This window comes from Eutrigla gurnardus (genome assembly GCF_963514095.1).
Source record: "Eutrigla gurnardus genome assembly, chromosome: 21".
NCBI lineage: Eukaryota > Metazoa > Chordata > Actinopteri > Perciformes > Triglidae > Eutrigla > Eutrigla gurnardus.
The window spans coordinates 19,979,380-20,000,094 of NC_139932.1; the positions used below are offsets into that span (position 1 = coordinate 19,979,380).

At 43.3% G+C, this 20,715-nt stretch overlaps 1 protein-coding gene across 2 annotated transcripts in view; it reads right to left on the reverse strand.

The window, feature by feature from the left end:
* Positions 1-20,715, reverse strand: part of syn3 (synapsin III) — a 72,072-nt gene that overhangs the window by 39,854 nt on the left and 11,503 nt on the right. For both annotated transcript variants that reach the window (XM_084039255.1, XM_084039256.1), the window contains exons 3-6: positions 17,645-17,702; positions 9,586-9,677; positions 791-947; positions 23-112 (exon numbers count right to left, since the gene is read on the reverse strand). In XM_084039255.1, coding sequence (XP_083895381.1) covers positions 23-112; positions 791-947; positions 9,586-9,677; positions 17,645-17,702 — 397 coding nt within the window. The remainder of the gene's footprint in view (positions 1-22; positions 113-790; positions 948-9,585; positions 9,678-17,644; positions 17,703-20,715) is intronic.

Below are 20,715 nucleotides of genomic sequence, written 5' to 3' on the forward strand. Positions count from 1 at the left end.
ATAATATCTGTGAGGCACTCACCATCTGCGTGTGGTTGGGATAGAAGGTTTGTTCATTCAGGGGGAATTTCTCCGGACCGAGGGAGTGGTAGAGCTTAATCATCTGAGAAAACTGCGAGCAGAAATCAACAAGACAAGCTGTCATTATTTGAGCAGTGGAGGATAGGACAGAAATCACACCTGTGTTCACAGAACATCGCTCAGAACGGCATTCTGGGATGCTTAGAACATGTGACCCAGTCAGACACGACTCTAAACACCTCCTGTTGTAACTTTCCTTTCTGCCTTACCTACTTCACTTAATGGCTTCTAACTTGTCACATCCAGCTGTGGGTTAACACAACAGTGAGGTCAGCTTGAAATTACAGATGCATTTCCTGCTACACTGGGTGACGTCTCTCTACCTCTTTTACAATCCAATATTTTAAGTGTGTTCTTTTGTCCTTACGCCTTAAATATAAAATTGTGGCTATCCAAAAGTATATGGTATGTTTTTTACATGGAGAAGTGCATTCTTTCCCCACATTATGGAAGTATGTGTCCTCTCTTGTGGAACACACTTGCTCCTTTAAAGGTATGCTCTGGGTCACAGGACTACAATTATGAACCCATGCAGAGCCAAGAATTCACACAGTGAGTAATAACGTGTGTCAGAGGCCACTCGCTCCGCCGACTCCAGAGACAGGTGTTACAGCTCCTTCTAACAGCCCAAATAAATCAGTCGGGGGGGAGCCACGACACCTTTGTGTGCGTTAAAATAGAGCAAGGAGAGCCGTTGAAGACCGCTTACCACCCAAGGCTTGCTGCAGAAGTTGTAGATGGAGAAGAGGGAGTTGCTGCTGGCGACGCCGCCGAAATGCAGGCCGATCACAAGGTTCCGGAAATCCTCGCCGGGGATCATGCTGTAGGCGTGCTGGCGAATCAGGACGAAGTCTGGCTTGAAGGTCCTGCAACAAGACGGACATGGAAAGGAAAACAGTCAGATAGTGGAGTGTGGCATGGAGGAGGGGGTTCTGGGAGGGCATTAACTGACTTTTAGGGTGTTATAGTTTAAGGATGCAACATGCATGGTTACGGAGGAGTTTTGAATGAAACGTCTCCAGGTCAGATGGCTGGCTCCACCCGGGCCGACAGCTCCGTCAGCACATTAACACACTGCATCTGGGCCTCGTGTTTACGGTCGGCTGCTCCGTTATTCAGCGACCGCGTCGGGATGATGGGGTGAGGAATCGCTCCCATCGTGCACCTAATCTTTTTGGACCATCTATCCAATTAACACAGCCTAATCCTTCCTTTGCAAACTGTTCTGGGAGCAGGGCCAAGCGACCCATCAGGCACCTGGAGGCCTTATTTAAAGCAGCCCACATTTCACATTAACACAGGAAAGTCACTTTGACAGCACCTATTAATATGTTCAGATTCAGGTATTGTGTAATGGTGCGTGTTTCAGATTCCTGTCATTCATTGCACTTTTTAAAAATATTGCATGCTAGCAATTGTCTCACTGTAAGCTGTTAAATAATGATCGATCAATTTGATTGATGATGGATGGATGTCATAATATTATCGGTTGATGCTGGCTGATATAAGAATGTGTAATACTGTGTTCTCCAGGAACAATAAAACATTGAATTTTGATATTAAAATACAAAGAAATTACATTTTTGTTTCAGGCATATATTGTTAAATAAGTGTGTGCATCACACGTGACCATATGCGCAGGTAAACACACAGCAGGAAGTGAAGGGCGGCAGGATGAAGGGTGAAATTACAACCAGGCCCTCAAACAGGCTCAGAGTCCTCAAGTGTTGCTTATGTTAGACAGCGGGGACGGGACTGGCAGGAGGACTGAGGAAGCGATCTGGTCTCGGCGACAGAGCGACTACAGCTGTTCCTCCCCACTGCTGCACTCAGCCGCGGTGGCAACACACCAAAGGCTCTGCTATTTATACTGGATGAAGCTGTTTATTGAGGCTCCAGAACCAAAACCAGACTCAACAGTTTTGTGTGAAACACAAGATCCTGATAAATAGATTAACGTGATGTTTCATGAGTTGTGCTAAACGCTTATGCATCGGATTTAAATACACCTGTACGATCATCCTTGAATGTAATGTAAAGCTGCGTTCAAGAGGAGCAATCAGAAAAAACTTGAATTGAATGCAGGTAATTAGGACTGCGACTAAAATCTCAGAAAATATATTTAAAAACGGCCATCATAGCAATCAAGAGTCCAAGGTTACATCTTTAAATTGTTTATGTGTAGATGCGCTTTAGTGATGACAGCCTCTTAACCCTTGTTTTCATCCACTACAAGCCGTTCTGTTGGACGTTTTCCCTCCTCTACTTTGTGCTTCCTCATTACCACCGAAAGGCCAGGTGCAGGAGACAGTCGGCTCGGTAGGACGGCGTTCACCGGGTTACGGTTAATGGAGCCAGTGGCCTATAGCGTCAGAGCATTACTGAGGTTTGTCACCCATTAACTTTGTTTTTCTGTCTCCTCACTCGGACTCGTTATGCCGAATCAGGGCTCCCCGCGGGTCGTGGATTACACTTAAGCGGCGCATTTATGCTTTACGATCCGAATCGCTCGGGCCCCGCAGTCATCACTCCGTGGGCGATATGCTAATGCGCCCTTTGAATGGGTTATCGGCAGTGCAATAAAGGGCTGATAACAGGCAGTGATAGGGAGGGATGGCAGGGTTGTAGATTGCGACATGAGGAGGGAATGGATCCACGTGGAATCATGAGCCCACTCATAACACTTCAGTAGTACATTGAGCAAGAGGGGTACAGAAGTGTCCCGTTAAATAAACCTGTGAAAAGGGTAACATCATGTCACTCAAAGTTTGACTCCAATGTCTTGTGACTCCAAAAATTGGACTTATTTCACATAATAATTTAATTAATTATGAAAGTGACACGTAATAATTGAGCTTGGTGAATGTATGACATTCTTAGGGAACTGTAACAGGCCTTGAAAACATTAAAACACTTCAAGCTGCTACAATCAATCTTTTGATATTTAATTACTACTAATAACTAATTACGTGTTTGTGAAAGTGGTTGCTCTCTATGAGCCCACAGAGGCTTATTTCCCTCAGCTCTGCAGCACATATTAACATCTTTCAGCTCTTGTTTTGGTTTTTATAGTCCACAATGTTTTGGTTGAGTCTAACAGCTCTCATGAGTATAATGACCATATGACAAGCCACCAATAAACCCACTGTATGCTACCTGCCCAGCACAAAATGGCAGAGCAACACAGTCAGCAACTAGCTAGCAGAGTGGAATAAATAGCAGCTTAAGAGCCAGATATTTTGCTCAGGGGTTGGTGGAGACCAAAAAGGAGCTAAAAAAAAGAGAGCAGGAGAGGAGTATTAAGGTGACACACAAGTGAATGTTAATGTTGCACCACAGTTTTGTGTTACGTTTGTTTGCACTGCCCCTGATGGCAAAAACAGAAATCGTTATACTGTAAAAGTCAGTGCCAATCAAAATGCTTCAGCCAGAAAGATATCGGTCTGCTTATAAATACATTGCGAGCCTAACGGACCGTTGTATAACATACTGTATAACAGTGCCAACCGGATGTTTTCGTCAGCATTCCCCAAGCAGAAAACTATTCAAACCCGAGACAATATGCTGCCATTTTGCTTTTCCAGATCCATTTATCATGCAGAATCTCTGACCATCTAATAGTCTCCTCAGGGATGTCTGAATTGTGGGGCGCATTTGTCTTTATAGCGGCGTTGTGCCTGGCTTAAAAGGCTGTGAGGGCCTTATCTTCCGCCCATCAGTCTGTCTCCCAATGATAAGGATAATCGGGGTAGAACTCGGCGGGAATGCCACAAATGTCAAACAGTACATACCGAGGATCAGCGCCGCACTCGTACACAATGGTGCATTGTGCCAAACGAGCTCTCCGTCATCGGAGGGAAATGCACCTTCGGGAGAAAAATCTGTGCTTTCCTGTTACGAGGACGGACACTAAAATAAAAACTCTACATAGTGCCACAACATAGGGCTTATACCAAAACGTGTGAAGAGCATCTTCGATCTAACTCTTGGCAAGTATAATTCTCAAATGTCAAACTATTTGTTTTCAAAGACAGTTTGAAAAGTGCATTACAGCAAAACATCGGTAACCTTCGACCAAGCCCAGTTTTATCTCGACGGAACTCTCACTCGCTTCTCTGTACACTTTACTTTATCTTTAAGGCCAACAAAGCTGCAGTGTGATAATATTAAATGTTGCCTTGTGCAATATAATGATATAATAACCTTTGCAAATCCAGAGGAATTAAAAATGATCATTCACATATGAGAAAAGATTGCCCTTTTGGCAGCAGTGTAGCAAAGCAGGTTTACTTTTTTTATGCAAGACGATGTTTAGTCCGGACAAACATTAAACAAAGACATTACCTTTGGGCTTTACTATAATTCTGACTTTGGACCGCTGCTAAAGAAAACTTTGTATGCTTTTGTTGAAAGATAAACATCGTAGGGAGTAAAAAAAGAAAAAAGAAAAGAGAAAAACCTCGGCCCACTTAATCCAATTTCGTGAAAATCCACATTTTTGTTTATTTTAATTGGTGTATGGAGATCCACTTGGCTGACGGTGAGGAACAGACTGAAATGCAAAGTTTGCTTAAAAGGTGGAGTTTGGGGAGAAAATAAAATAGCAAAATGTCAAGAGATAAAGCAATGCCATAATGTTGATGATGCACATTACTTCACTTTTAAAAGTTCTACATTTTGTTTTTATCTGGCGCTGTCCAAAGACGCTCCGTGCACAGCGACTCCCTGCAGCCGAGCATCATGTTGTGGTCCCCTGGCCTGGATTTAGGACTCCCTGTGGTTGTGGTTGTGGCTGTGGCTCCGGAGCGAGCTGGCAGTCGCTCAGATCCTAGGCGGGGGCCTCGGTCGGGGCTGCCAAAGCTCTGGATCGCCTCCAGCTGCAATCGCACTCCAGGGTTCATCTCCACACCGCGCTGAACACGGCGAAGGTCACGCGTTAAACAAAAGGACGCATGCCAGAATCCAAACTGGAGGTGTAGCTTAAGCAAATCTACTAGTAAAACAATCTGAGAGTTGCTTAACGGTGATTGTGTTGAGGATTTGGGGAAAAGGTCCCACGGGAGGTTGGTGGAATGAGGAAAGGAGCCGCAAGAGCGATAGAGCACCAAATGACCTCTGGCAGAAGGGGAAATGAGTGTTGTTGGGAGTTTGAGTGTATTAGTGGGGCCATTTGTATTCATGGCTATATTACAAAAGCAGGGATGGCGGAGTGGTATGCTTTCATTACAGTCACAGCTCTCCTAAAGGAAACCACCCTCAGGCCCCCTAAAGCCATGTCTGAACTGAGCGGGATTTATTTGCTCAGTAATAAGATGAACCTGTCTGAGGTATTAGGTGTTGAGGCTGCTCCGGGCAGACAGTTCCTTCACTGATTAAAATGGGCTTTCAAAGGGGTCACGACAGTGTGTGTGTGTGTGTGTGTGTGTGTGTGTGTGTGTGTGGTCTAAGTGGTAAATCGCCACCTGAGGTAACCAAAGGAGGAGAGTCTTGTTATGTATTCTGTAGGGATTGGAAAGACAAAGAGGGGTGGTCCCGTCTGGATGAGACTGGTAGCTTTCAGAACAGAAAATTAAATAGAAGGAGAGAGAAAAAAAATAAATCAGACAGGGATCTGCTAATGTAATCTGGCTGAATCCCTCCCTCCACCTTTGGGGGCAGAGAACGGCGAGGAATGTGGACATGGCATAGAAAATCCAAGTCAAATACATGTTGAATTTACTGCTCTCAGCAACACTCAACTGAGAATGACATCACCGGGATGGAGACACTCGCTACAGGATGATTACTGCAACCCAAGACAAAATAACACCCTGCCATCCAACAGGATGTGAGCAAACATGAACACAGTGCCAGGCTGAATGATTGATGGCAGTTCAGGCCACGTACACCAATGATATATGTCACCATCAATCCACACATCAACAATAAAAAAAGGCCTGCTTGGCTTGACTTGAGCTTGTTTCATTGACATTCAGCGTTCTCACGGGGACGATATTGTGAGCAGCTCGTGTTAATTAGGCCCTCGAAGAGCAATGAATGTTGTTTATTGAATTCTGAAGTTTGTTGTGCTGAAAGTTCAGCGTTAAAACATCTACACTGCATCCACATTTTAGACGTCTAGCCCGACGCTGCCAACCAGAACTACTTCCTGTGAGTGCAACAGCAAAACAAGCTCTATAAAGTCCTCAATGGACATCAATCACCACTAATTAATCAACTGGCCCACCAGGAGCTGTGAGGATGGTAGAGGAGACGTTGATCTGCGGCTTATCATACTGTCTGCTGTGGTCCGTCCTCCAGCCAGACCAGTGTTCCCACTCGGAGACGAGCAGCCCGCTGGAGGTTTTGGCAGCAGTGATCGGAGAAGCCAAAGGGCTGACTACAGCAGCTTCGGCAGGGAACAACACGCCATAACTACTGTACCTCGTGGCGTGTCGCTCTGCTGTACTGTAGGCCGAGCAGAGCGTGCCACGTTGCATGTGGCGCATACAGTGGTGGTGGCAAAATTGCTACTTTGCACAGGCCCACAACCAAAACTCTGCGTATGCACATTTTTTTTAATCAGATTTATAAAGCCATGCATATACCATATCATTGTGATGTCACCCGTTGGGATGTGAATTACGGTTTTGAAGCCTCGAATTTGGCATTTTGGCCATCGCCATCTTGGATTTTTGCAACCAGTGAACGGAAGAGACCATATTTGGACTACGGAGGAGTGACGGGTGGATCGGATGAACACAAGCGGTGGAACGGCAACTTACTTTGTCTATTTGACTCTAAATGGTTCATGATTTACTAAATATACATCATGCTGAATTAAAGAAGAACTGGAGATTGAGAAACTCATGTTTACAATGTTCACTGAGATAATAAATCAAGTGAGAAGTTGCTCCAGTCGCCCCCTGATGGCCAGACGAGAGAATGCAAGTTTAAGTGCCTCTACTGTTGGCTTCACTTTTCAGACCTGGAGGTTGCTGACTAGCACATGATTATGAGATTAGCTGTGGACAGACATGCAAATACATGACTGAACATATAATCGTCATGGCGGATATAATAATAAGTCTGATCATTTTTTTGAATGTCAATATTTCGGTCTTACAGCCTGTGAATGAAATACAAAACAGCAAAGAGGAAGCATAATTACACTAATTACGAGGTCGTCCAACACGGTCGGAGCAGCTGTGCTTTTCCCATCAACTCCTCACACTCCTGACATCGTCAAAGTCAATGATTTAGCTCATAACACTTGTATTGAAACAGACTCTAAAAAGAGCTGCACAATAAAGGATAATGAAAATAACATCAATAAAGCGACATCAGATTATGCCACCTATGGAAAAAAAAAACAATAAAATGAATGTGTGCAGTCTCTAAAGGAAGCATGCACACACATTAATTGAGACTAATTCAGTTCCTCACCATGTTTTTTTTCCATTGTTACTTCACCAGATGAGACTGAGCTCCCTCCAGGCAAACACGAGCACATTATGACTTTTTAAATTATTCTTTTATCACTGCTTGCAACCGGAACGGTGTACAAAACAAGAACAAGGAACAAAGTTTAGCTTATTCTTAAATGAGACCCATTGTCTCTATTCCACTGGGTCTCTTTAACCATACAGTAGATAGAAATGTTGGTAATGCACAAGAGAGAGAAACCCCGCTGCACAAACGACCCTGAAACCACAGAACTGTGAGAAAGCGTGCTGCCGTGGAGGCGATGTGATCGGAGAGCATGACTGTGGACAGAGGTCAGAGGTCAGGGCACAGAGAAGACAACAGCCATGGGGACAGATGGAGCCCTCCCGTGAGCACGCACACACAAATGTAATAGGACAGAACCCATTTAGCTTGTGCTTGGGAAACTAGTGTTTTGTCTGTCTTCTGTCTATTTCCACGCTGCCCTCAAAGAAATAATTAGTTTTGATTGGCTATAATGACAGATTATAATCGCTTCACACTCTGGGGTTTTAAACTGATCTTTGATCTGGAGAAACTTTCAGCGTCTCACTCGGTGAACTTCTAAAATAGTTGTTGTGACCACTGTGCTCTATTAGTCATCAACCAATCAGGCGGCCCCGCTAGGAACAACGATTATACGATTAGCAGTCGAGTTCAGAGACGAGCTGAGCCACAACAGTTTGGCAGTGAATGTCAGTGTTTGTGAACAAGGCAGCAGTGGGACCATCTGCAGCCAATTTGGCTTCCCTATCATTGCAGCAATATAATAAAAAAAAAAAGAAATACTCAACCCACACAATAACCTCTGTGTCCGTTCTGACAACAGGTTGCATTGTAACATCGGCTCTGCCATTACTCGGGCTTGATTTCACACTGCGCTGCACGGCGAGGCCATATCCGGGACAAATACGACTTGCAACACTGATAAAGATGTTATTTCGCAAAACTGTGTGGAGCCGAGGGGCCAAAACACAGATTAGCTGATAATCCTCCGGGACGGCTGGAATGAGGGTTTGGAGGACCGACGCTGGACGGCATGCACTCAGTTAGCTGACGCAACGGACCAATCGGGACGCAGAAGCCTGGTGAATAAGAAGCAGTCGAGAGTTTGCTGATATGGTGTCCACGCTGGTTGTCAAGGTAACAATCAAGAAAACAAGAAAAAGTGTAAAAATAAGTAGAAGTAAATTATTTTCACAATTTACTGCTAGTTGAAGCAAAAATACTTTTTAATATATAGATTTTTTTTTAAATTATTCTCCTATTGCTTAAACATAGAGGGGAAACTGCAGAGTTAATCACTGTGGCTCTGACCCCTTTTATATTACAAATAGTCATGTGACCCATTGTTAATACAAAAATAGTTGCTTTAAAGCTGTGACGTCCGTGTTGTATTGTTTGGCTGTTTTAAAATACGAATGGCATTCATAATGTAGGTTAAGGCATGAGCATGAAGTCATCTTTACCATCCAGATCAGCTGATCACCAGTGAGCTCATCACATAACAGAGCAGTCTATTTCAATACCCAGCGGCTAACTGTGGCTGCTACAGGAGGTGCTTACTGGCCAGCGGTCACTTCTGACCTTTTTGGGGAATGCAATGACCCAATATAGAATAATAATGAATGGTGTCTTCAGATTGATTGAGACAACTTATTCGTTGGCATCGAGGTGATATAGAGTGCAAGCCATTGCCACCTTTATCAGCCCCACAATCGCTGTAATAAAGGGTTTTATGACTGAAAAGCAATCTGCTTAAGTAGCTTTCTGATAACCACAAGAATTGGCATCGCAACCAAAGGCCTAATGGGAATTATCAGCACCCTTGGAGCGCTGATCAGACTATTTAGTTAAAATACCTGGTTGTATAACATGCAGTTTGCAATGTGAAATAATATTATGATGAGAAATAGAACTGTGCACATAAAAACAGTGATATATATCACAGATAGAAAAGAAGCGAAGCCTTTGTGTGTGCTCACTGAGGCAGATTGCAGATTGCGTGGGCAAATACGTCAAAGGACTCGGGCTCCTCACCTGACCACTCTGGTGCCTCCTTTGTTGACCTGCATGTCCACCATACATCCCGAGTTGACGTAGGAGGCCAGGTTGATCTCCGAGAACTCCGCCTGGGGAGAGAAAGACGAGATGATGTAGTGGCTGTCACATCCCACAACATACCATATAAGGTCACGTTTGTCCACCATAATATGAGTCTCTGACGCGGTACTCGGATGCACAAAAGGTCTTTCTGGCAGAAATGTGTTCCTTCTGTAAAGTGAAAGTAAAACGGCTCTCTTGCGTTGTGCCTTTTGACTCATTAAAGTCAAATGCGATGGGGCTACAGATGCACTTTGACTTGATATCTTTCTTATGAAGAAGAAAAGCTAAAAGACAGGACATGGATCTCTGACCACCAAAACATAACATGACATAAGAGCCTCTCAGGCAGACAATTCTGCGTTTGCACTGCAGAAGGAGAAAGACAAGAGTCAGAGAGACAGAGGGAGTTGGTGAGAGGAGGCAAATTGAGTTATCCCCAGCTTGTGGCCTCCCGGACAGCGAGAGCCTTGTGAAAGGCCGTAGCCCGGCTACCTAATGACTCAGTCAAACTCTCAGAGATACTCAAAGGGAGGGGCGACAGTCGACTTCTGGGAATGGACAACGACCAGACAGGGACAACTCAATTTTCCTGCTAATGACAGTCACTGTAGTCAAGAAGACATCTATTGATGTTAAAGCTCCTGACCAGATTCAGCATTCCTGGAATTAAGTTTTCTTAGGTCTCAACAATGAAGGCGACTAAAGTTCTCTTCCTTAATAGTGAATGTTCGGCGTCAGAAAAAGAGATTAAAGGCAGGTTTATTCTATTCAATTGATGTTTATTGTGGCATCTTGTTGTAAGTATTATAATACACACTGTCAAAAGATGCTGTAATTTAAAAAGGTAGTTTAAGGAACTACTTGTAGCAACTTGAGCCTGGAAAAGATATGTAGGAGTGTGGTACGACGGGGTGCAGTGACATCACTGTTGGTACATGTGCAATAGAGCATGCTTCTGTCGGAGGTGCAAACTTACAATACTTTGCTTTATGACCAAATACATCCAAAATATTATTCCGCCTCAGCTGTACATTATGTTTAATGCTACGTTGTAGCATGCTAACACACTCAACTAAGACGATGGGCGTGGTAAACGGTGTACTTGCTAAACATCAGCATGTTAAAGGTGCATATTATGAGATTGGGAGCATTTCTATTGCGTCATTGTTTCCATGGCTCCATGTCTAAAATTACAGTTTTTAATATGATAATAGTTTGCTCTTGGCTGTGGCTCAAGTCAAACAGACACATGGATCACATATTTCCCATGTTCCCTGACAGGGGTCCAGCTCAAAGCTACATCCTTAACACCGGGTATAGAAGGCCATGGAGCGATGCTAAACAGCAGCCGGTGGTCATGACACACTGACGTTTGTTAGTCTTCACATCACTTTTAAAAACGAGGAGTGACAGTAATGCAGCGGCTTTAATGGGCCCTTAAAAAGCAGTCTGCTGACTCTCTGCAGAAAAACAACAATTGGAGACGGCTGCAGTTCATTTGTCTCTAAAAGTCGAGTCAGCCATGGACCAGATTCAGTCACTGACTCTTAAAAAGGGCACTAAAATGTAGTGGAATCTTACAGAGAGAAACATACAAGAAACATTTTTATTGCATCACAGGGAGAAAGCTTCTTTTGTTCGTTAAAATCAAAAATAAAAGGAATCATAAATCATAAGCTCTTGTTGCATAAATAAACTATAATTAAATAAATGGCAACATTTGTGAGTCTGTTTTCTATTACATTATACTTCCTGTATTTTTTTTAAATCTGGCTGCAATTTGTTTTTTTACACTCACTCATTACGATATTCACAATTATTGTGAGCATTTTTTAATCTCAGTCTTATATCGTCCCCACCCTAGTAGTGACGGTATGAAACTGAATATTTTAAGAAGAGAATCAATAATTAAAACATTTCCCACGGACACTCAGGGAGCAATTTACCTTCTCACGAGTATATATTGCATTCTGGAGTGGAGCCCTGCACACACATGTACAGCACATGGCGGTCAGCTAATCAAAGAAATAGCTTTATGTCTGGAGGGTTGATGGATTAAATCCTGGACTGAGCAAGGCAAATAAATAAAGATCGCACAGCATGGAACCCCTTTGTGCCCTGGGTAAGAAATCTAAAAGAAATGTAAGTTTTTCATGAATATCTTATGAGTGAAAAGCTGATGCTGTGATGGCCTCTCAACAACACTCCCCTGCAGAAAGCTGCTCTGCTTCCTGGGCTTCCAGACAGGCGGTGTAGCACGGCTCGTATAGATCCGCCTTCAACTACGCCAACATGGATGGAGATGGAAGCAAATCCTCCAGCTGACCCTCTCCTCAACCCAGCTCCTGCATCGCATAGCAAATTAAGTCAGTTGTTATCTACACATTCTCATACTGTGATGATCGCTTTAGTAAAAACTTCATACGGGCTTTCATCTCCGTAAAAAAGGGGAAATCAGCAATATTCCCTCAGAGATAAATTCCCCTTTCATCCAGCTCCGTGGCCCATGTAAACTCCGTATGGGGGAGTGAGTTGGTTTTTGAAAAGAATGTGCCAACGTAACGAAACCGGGGGGGGGGAACAAAAAAACAACACCCACCACTTTTATTTATTGTTGCACTCTCTGAGGAAGAGCAGGGGGCGAGTAAATGCCGTAATCTTATTTAGGGGGACAACGAGGCGCCACTCACACTCAATGTGCCTCAAGGACATGCACTTGGCCCCCTTCCATTTCTCAGCTCTTCTTTTACTGATACCCGCCTCTGAAAGAAACATCTGTGTGCTCAGCGGCAAAAAAAAAAACACTGCACACTCAAACACACTCACATGTACGCACACATCCTCCATCGTCGTTGCATGTCCCAAACAAATCCCATCCCAAACACGGGGGTTTTGACTTTTACTGCAACTTGATTAAAACCGGAGAGTGGGCAACATTTTGGCAACGGGCCGAGCGTTCCACGCCATCTCCGATTGGCTGGTTGTTGGTAAGAGGAGTGCTAAGGACCACTGTCATTGGGCGGTAATGGATGAAGTGGCTGGTGAGGGGCACAGGCCCAGAAGCCAGGACAGGGAGGCTTTTTACAGCGCCATGGTTACCATCACGGTAACACATTCAGACACTTGTCTCGGAGCAGCTCTTGCCCTGGGAAAGGAAAACAGGAAGTGATACATGGGGCAACTGCCTCCAGAGCTTGATTCTTCTCATCTGTTGACCCGCATTCAGGCTGAATTAAGAATAGCTCGGAGCTAATCTGTTAGGAGGAACAGAATTACGGAAGACAGTATGTTTGCGATTAGGGTTCCAGCCGAATTGTTTAAGTTCTGCAGTTTAAGTTTCTGCCAGCCATAATCACTCCCACTGCTCGCTGATTACCAATGTGTGTATTAACAGTAATCCAAACAAAATAGAAATATAAAACATATTTCTTTCTCTCTATCGCAGGAGAACATCTAAATGAAAAGCCACCCACCGGATGACCTGTTGTGTTTTTATTTCTATGGAAATAAACCCTGCTTTATTTTACTAAATTAATTTACTAAATTAACATCATGCTGTATTGAAGAAGTCTTGAAACTAGCTATTGAGACCAACAACTGAAGTTTACAATGAGGTAATAAATCAGGTGAGAAGTCGGATTATTTTCTCACAGATTTCGATACAGTCGGACTACTTTTTGCAACCAGAGGAGTCGGACCCCGATGGCCACGAGGACTTCAGCGTTGGCTTCACTTTCCAGAGTCGGAGGTTGGCATTGGTATAGCTCAGCCACAGCAATTTACAGGCAAGCCTCATTTATCCCTGCAGCGCTGCGAGCACCCTGCCATGCCTGCCATGTGAACCGGTGGACAGCACAGTAAACACCACTTGACATCAGCTCGTCTGGAATCTTTGAGAGTATTTGTAGATCTGGACTAACCCGTGTCACTGAGGTTCAGGTGGTCATGGTGCCTTTTTTTTGTTTGGTCACGAGTCAAATTGTAAACAGGATCAACTGGAAGGATGCACTTCGATCCACTCTTCATTGTTTACTGGGAGGCAGGGTAACCGCAAAAAGCTAAATGCAGGTGCAAACACTTTAAACGGCTTAAGAAATGAGAAATATAAGTCGAAAGATAAAACAGATGAAACTGCAGTCCGCGTTGAAACCATGAAAGCCACTGAAATGTTGACATGTGAGCAATCAAAGCAGTCTAGGTGTAATATGAACATTCTGGATAATTCAATATATAGAAATATACCAGTATAGAAATGTTTTACTATGGAGATTGTATACTTGATTGTGATTATGGTGATGAAATTATGGAAAACAGCACTCAAATACAATACAATTACATTATTATTATTATGACAATTATTGAGGCAGGTATTTTTGAGGACACGATGAATGCAAGATAAAAAAAAAGATGGACTTTACACAGAAGCCATAATTAATGTTATTGAGCTTTAATTTTTCCTATCCACAAAGGTCTACTAGAATCCTATAAAACGCTGATCTTGTTCCATCAATAGTTGTTCTTATTTATCTTTTTGGTCCCATGTTGGAAGACCAAAGTGGAGAAGCTGTGGATAAAATCATTGTGGCCCAGATGGAGCCTCTTATTGTATGGTTTACTTTCATCTGAAAGAAAACGTTTTTCTTCTTCTATTGCCTCACCTCTTTAGTTTCAAATAGGGAAAGCCTCGACCGGCCAAGACCTCGATGAACTACAACTTTGAATAGAAAATGTTGCATAGAAGTAGCTGTTCCATTACTCCCAATCGGCAACGATTGCCTTCATTTGTGAACAAACGTTAAGCGAGAACATACTCGTCAGGATTCGATTTGTGGCTGTCGGGCAGATCCGTTTTTTTGTTGACCTCTGAATGTTTTAGAAACTCTTGATAAGCTCAGTTGAATCGCATACTGGTGCAATTGAGAGGCCTGAAGTACAGTGGACCATTCATGTGCACCACGGAGAAGTATTTGCTGCTAATCACTACCACCTTGCACAACAGTGAAATTATTCATTGGGCCACTAAATGCTGAAATCCAAGACAGATGCTTAATGCAGTGGCTGAATCGGTCAAATGTTTTGCAGCAAGTACCAAACCATATCATCACCGGTCTGGAAGAAAGTCCGACTCAGATGCCCTGTGTCATGTGCAAATACCAGTCAGGAAAAAGGGGGTGCGGATAACACACAGCCCACTGCCTGTGAGCTGCCATGACTGCAGCAGAAAGGAGCGTGGACAGCGCTGAGGTCATACGCCTGCTGAGCAGATGTTGCCCTGCCCGACCCAAACCCACACATGGTCCGGCAACCCCGAAGAACCGCCTCTTGTTCTTTCACAAACAGACCCCTTCAAATTTAACTGCCTCATTTGTCCAATTGTGTAAATTGCCGTGTTTATGACTTAGCAGGGGGATTGTGGGTAGCAAACAGGCAAGGTTTTTTTTTGCTGGGTGTCATCACGGACTGGGATCCGCTTGGATTGCAGCTGCTGAATATGGGTTTTGACATTTTTCGGTCCCATCATTCAAATCAACACAGCAGAGAGGTCAGGGCAGTGGCCATTTTTATGTGTAGCGTTGCCACTGCAGAGAACTGTGACTGTTCTCCGTTGTTGTAGACTCAATGAGGTGAGGTTTTGCGGTAGCGGCCAAACAGGGACGAAGTACGAAGCGTTCTCTTTTGCTGCTACAGAGGAATTGAATATAGCTTGATCGCTTCACTTTTTTATTGTGGATGGGAATGACTGACTGATGTGTCATCACCATCAACTAACAACAAATCACCATTTTCTTAGCTTAACTTTGGTTAGTTTAACTTATTTTTGTGGCCTTAAAGTTGGCACGTATGTCCTCACTCCATGCTGGTTGTGGCGAGCTAGCTCACGCAGATAACAAATGCATTAAGTCATTGGAACTAATTATCTTCAGCCACCTACTGTGAGATTAAACTTCCTGAGGAAACGTCTATGAAGAAAATAACAAGTGAGTCAGTACAGTCACAGGAAAGCAGAAAACATCACAATGAACAGTTTAATGCCATCTTGAGTTAGACATTAATATACATTTCCACTTGTGTTACGGTAACTGCATTTTTTTTTTTTACTATTTTTGGCAGTAAAAGTTAGTCTCCCTTTAAAGGCCTTTTCGGTTTATATTAATTTGTGCTAAAGCTGCTAGCTACTAGCATGACAGTAGAATGAGAGGATGACAACATGATAAAAAACTAGCAACATACCAGAGACAGTATTTTTTTTTCTTTTTGCCTTAGTTTTATCGTTTTTCTGACTTATATATGACTGATATATGAGCACTGACCTGTAACTGCACAATAACTCTCCCTTTAAACCACGAGGGAGTCCCTGTCAGAGCGATAGAAGTTAATATACAACTCTGGTCATGTTAACAGTAATAGAGACATGTCAGGGAGGCCCTCGAGTTCCTGGCTGTGTTTTTCATTGGAAATAAATTAAAAATTAAAAGAAGGTATGCTGTTATAGTAATCTGACTGTCTGAATGGCTTGGCATGTTTTGGCCCTCAGACCATCAACTACTACTGAACATTAAAAAAAAAAAAAAAAAACATGTTGGCTTGGAGCCTGTTTTTATTAGTCACTTAGGAGCCCCACCACCGGCGCTCCCATGAGCATCTGTTCAGCGGATAAAAAGAGAGCTACCCGGTGGACACGAGACCTCAGACGCCTGCCAAACGCAACTGCAAAGTGGGTCACGTAAATGAGAGGGAACGACCCACAACAAAGGCATCGCTACGTTTTTTGCAGCAGTGCAGCGACTGGGGTACAGGTAGCAGGGCAGCCTCGATGTTACAAGGAGGCATCAAAGAGGCTCTCTCTCTCCCCGTCACAGAGATTGGCATCAGACCTCCCCCGCTGCTGCCGCATCACACGCTGGACTCTGAAGATGGCACCTTATATGGCTGCAAGTACGCGAGAGAAGAGTTACGTTGGTTTGGAGAGCTTTAAACGGCATGAATATGACCCAGTCAGCTGGCGTATATGTATCACAATATGAATCATAGATGGAACTCATTTAAGAAAGATACATTATCTCATTTTAAATGCATGAAGGAGATCGCTTTAACCATAAGACGAGAGGGAGAAAGGGCAGCTTTTTATTGTCATCCCCCTGAAAGGGTTCATCTCAGCACGGCGCTAACTTTTCACACAGAGATTGTGTTTCCGTGGTCCTGAGGCTCTCAGCGAGGTGCACGAGCAGCCTGCGAAGAGTCTGGCTGCTGAAGGCAATTAGCGAGTGACTTGTTATCGTCAACGCGGAGGGGCTTCTGGGAAAGAGTGGAGGGTCCAAAAAAGATCTAAGTAGGTCACAGTTGGAGCTGTGGAGAGGCTCGTTTGGTCGCCCATACTATCAACTTAAGGAGCCCAATTAACTCTGCCACATTTTTATTGGGGTTCAATATCTGTATCTTTCTCTCTCTATATTTATAGAAATATAAGTTTACATTTCATAGAACGATCTTGACTCAAGCCCTTTCCCTGCCCAGAAAGAGGACGTGACCACAACAGTCGAGTTGAGGCTATAAAAATCACGGGTCCGGCTCATTGTGGTCCCCCTTTTTCCTTCGCTCATAAAAAAACCACCACTCCATTTCAAAGACGGCTCCAGGCCCCAACAATGGCTTGCAGATGTATAAGTGTTACAGTTATTCGAGGTAAATGAGATGTTATCTGCACACTGTAAATATAGTGTCTAGACGCATATTTCTGTGCATACTGGATATGATATTTGGCTACTTGAAAAAGGAGTGGTTCAACATTTCGGGACACTTCTTTGCAGCGTGACTGAGGCAAATCCATGAAAATAAAATATGTACATACTCTTATTGCCCCCACATTAACAGCAGCGTACACAGCTGCTCTCGTCCCTACCTTTCACAATAAAAGCCCTTTATTAAGTTTCATGTCAGTGATTGAGGCAACTTTTCTAAAAAGATTCATTAAAATATGTTAATTCCAACATACCTGCTCCACCCGGATCTCGTACTCGCCGTTCAGTTTCTTCCCTCGAAAATACTTCGCCCTGCAAAGAAACACAACACACTGTGAAGGAAATTATAGTCTATATTTCATATACAGTGTGAGCCTTTCAGATTAATCTGCAGATATATTAGAATTGTACAATGCAGAACGATCATATGTATAAGTTACCATCTAGCAAGGATTAATTTCCGTGCACTTCTACAGTACAGTACGTGCTCCAAACAGTCAAAACAACCTTAAAATATCCTTTTGTTTATTTGATCAAAGTGGAGCTGGAATCTCAACAGACCTTCTAAAATACCTTGTGTGCGGGCAAAATAATGACTCATATTTTCCTTACAGAACCGGACCTTGCAGGGCTTCAAGTACACAGAATCTCTTGGCAAACATGTACTGGTGAAATGAAGTGCTTTTAATAAAGAGAAACCACTGACGGTTCCTGTTTCTGTTGCTGTTATCAAAGTTAAACACTGAGCTCTAAAAAAGGAGCCATCTGATGATCACATGGAAGTAGACAGGAATCATCCACCACTGATGCACTTGTTTTCTCGCGGTCTGAACCTGTGAACTCCCAGTTACTGGCAGAGGTCTCACCCTGACCATCAGACCTGCAGTATTTAGGTGGACCGGGGGGATGATTGCTATTCAGAGCTGGAGTTTGTATACAGAAAAACCAGAATGGAAAGCTGACATTGTTCATTTCAGTGCACATTGCACAATAACACTTGTTGTTTATTGGCGTTTTGCCAAAACAGTCAATATCGTGTTTCCAATTCCTGTAACTTCAGGCACAATTGTCTTCTTCTTCACTGCTGTTGAAACAGTTGAATAAACACTATTTCCCATCATGCAACTAAACTGCATCTTTTATGAGTTCTGAAAGGAAAGACGCAGCATGCAGAGACCAATCTGATTGTCTCAAAGGCCAACTCGAATGCTTCAAACATTCGACCGTTGCCATGACGTCCAAATCAGCATTAGAAGGGTTTGAATCAATTTAAGTCTTGTGATTTATTTTAATATGTGCCTTATCCCCAAAATCTTGCTATTTGTTAGCAGAGATTGTGCATCCGTGCTGTCCTGGGTGCTGAAACAACGGTGGAGATCGATAGACAGTCTCAACAAAACCAGCTCTTTTATTTTAGGCCTCTAGGTTGCCATATTCTACAGTAGATGTATTTATTTATTTGGTTAGAGGCCTTTATATGAGCAAATTTGCTATTCTGGACTATCGCTGTAATTTATTTGATGTGATGATTGCTCGTTTTGTAGCTGTGCGAAGGCCCACGACTCTCAGCTGCTGTACAGATCAGAGTATGATGCTCTAGTGCTGAACACCCAAACGTGCCATTACTTGACTTCCATGTTAATTTGATAATGATGATGTGAACAAAGCCGTTTCAGTTTGAGGATTTTCTAAAGCACATTTTCGGCCATTTCACTGTTCATAGCCTTGTTGCGTGCCAGCGCTCTGTGGGTCTCAGCGTTGACCTTTCACCCCTTGCAGGCGTGGAGGCGCTTTTACAATCTGTCGACGGCTTCGGGCTGGAGCTGTGTGCTGCTGAGGATCCGGGGGCTTCATGCTAGAGGCCTTCGCTTACTGGGACAGGCTGTTTGGGATTTAGAGCGCCTCTCGGACTACTCCCATCAAAAAAACATTTCCCTTTTTTGCGGCACAAACAAAGCTGCTTTTCCTTCTCCGTGTCCGCCTCTTTGCTTTTCATCTCCTTGCATCTGTCCCTTCATTAACGTTCCTTACAGCACACTGAGGGGGGATCCTTTTCTTGACATCTCCCAGCTGTTTTGGGTCTCTAGCCGTCTTCATTCTCTGTAATTTTGGAAGCCATGAATCTTCGGCGTGACTGACCTACATACCCCCCGTCACCCCGGACCAGCACCCTTTACAGAGCAGGCTCACGGGCTAAAAATTACCGGGATGCTCTTCAAGGCATTTCAAAACACGGCGTCACTCCCAAAGCGATCAATTTAATTTACAGGCCGCTTTACATGTGTCCAAATGTAAACATTCAGCTCCGCAAAGAGGTCTGGGCTTTCCCTCTCCCAGTCATGCACACGCCCACTATATAAACACCGTGGAGCTGAATTCCTCTTTTTTTACCCTGAGAATATGTTCCTTCTTTTGTGGACCACTTATAGGAAGCGTGTGAGTCATGCATGTTGGTAAAACCAGTTGCCCCTTCAGGGTATGTTTTTTTTTATACAGTATTTTAACTTCTATTTGTATCCACTTCACTAAACTTAGTGTTGTGCTATACGATAGAAAGGAGATTTTCTATGCTGGAGACATATTTTTGAAGATTAAATTCCCTCTTGTGTAGCTTGAGTTCGTGTTGTTATCCGATGAAGGACGTAAAGTTCCCAGCAACATGAAGCCGGTCAGGTTTCATCATAATCTCACGAACAATGCCGTTATTACATGTCAAGGCCTTAAAACCGCCAATGACTGAGATAATCACCTTTTAAAGCCATAACATATAAAAGAACATCTGTTACCATCAGGAACGTTCCAAAAAATAAAATTCACATGCTCTTTCAAGTCTTCCCAGGCGTTGTTTTGTTTAGTTTGATGCTTCCTTTACAATCTCTCAGCCAATCACTAAACAAAAAGCTGGAACGTACATCAGAAACATCTGCATCTTTGTTTCTGCAGAGATATACGCTTAAAACTCTGACATTCACTTACAGGACCACTATGAGGCCCAAACATTTATAGATCTTTCAACGTCCTGGTCCATGAAGATGACCATCCCTCTCAGAGATATTTGGGATCTCATGGTATGGGCCTTCAGATGCAAAGTAAAAAAATAAAACAAATCAACAAACTTTATCATTAATCATTGCCTAAAGCTGTAGAAGCACATTTAACTTCAACTTTCTGATGTTGCTTGAACACATCACGTGTTGGACACTTCCATTGGCGAAAGTAGCCAAATAAAAATTGTGATATTTTATCAAAATCACTTTATTTCTCTGTAGTTCGAGACACGATTGTGCCGTTTTCATAGAGCGACAGAGGACGGCAGATTATTGCA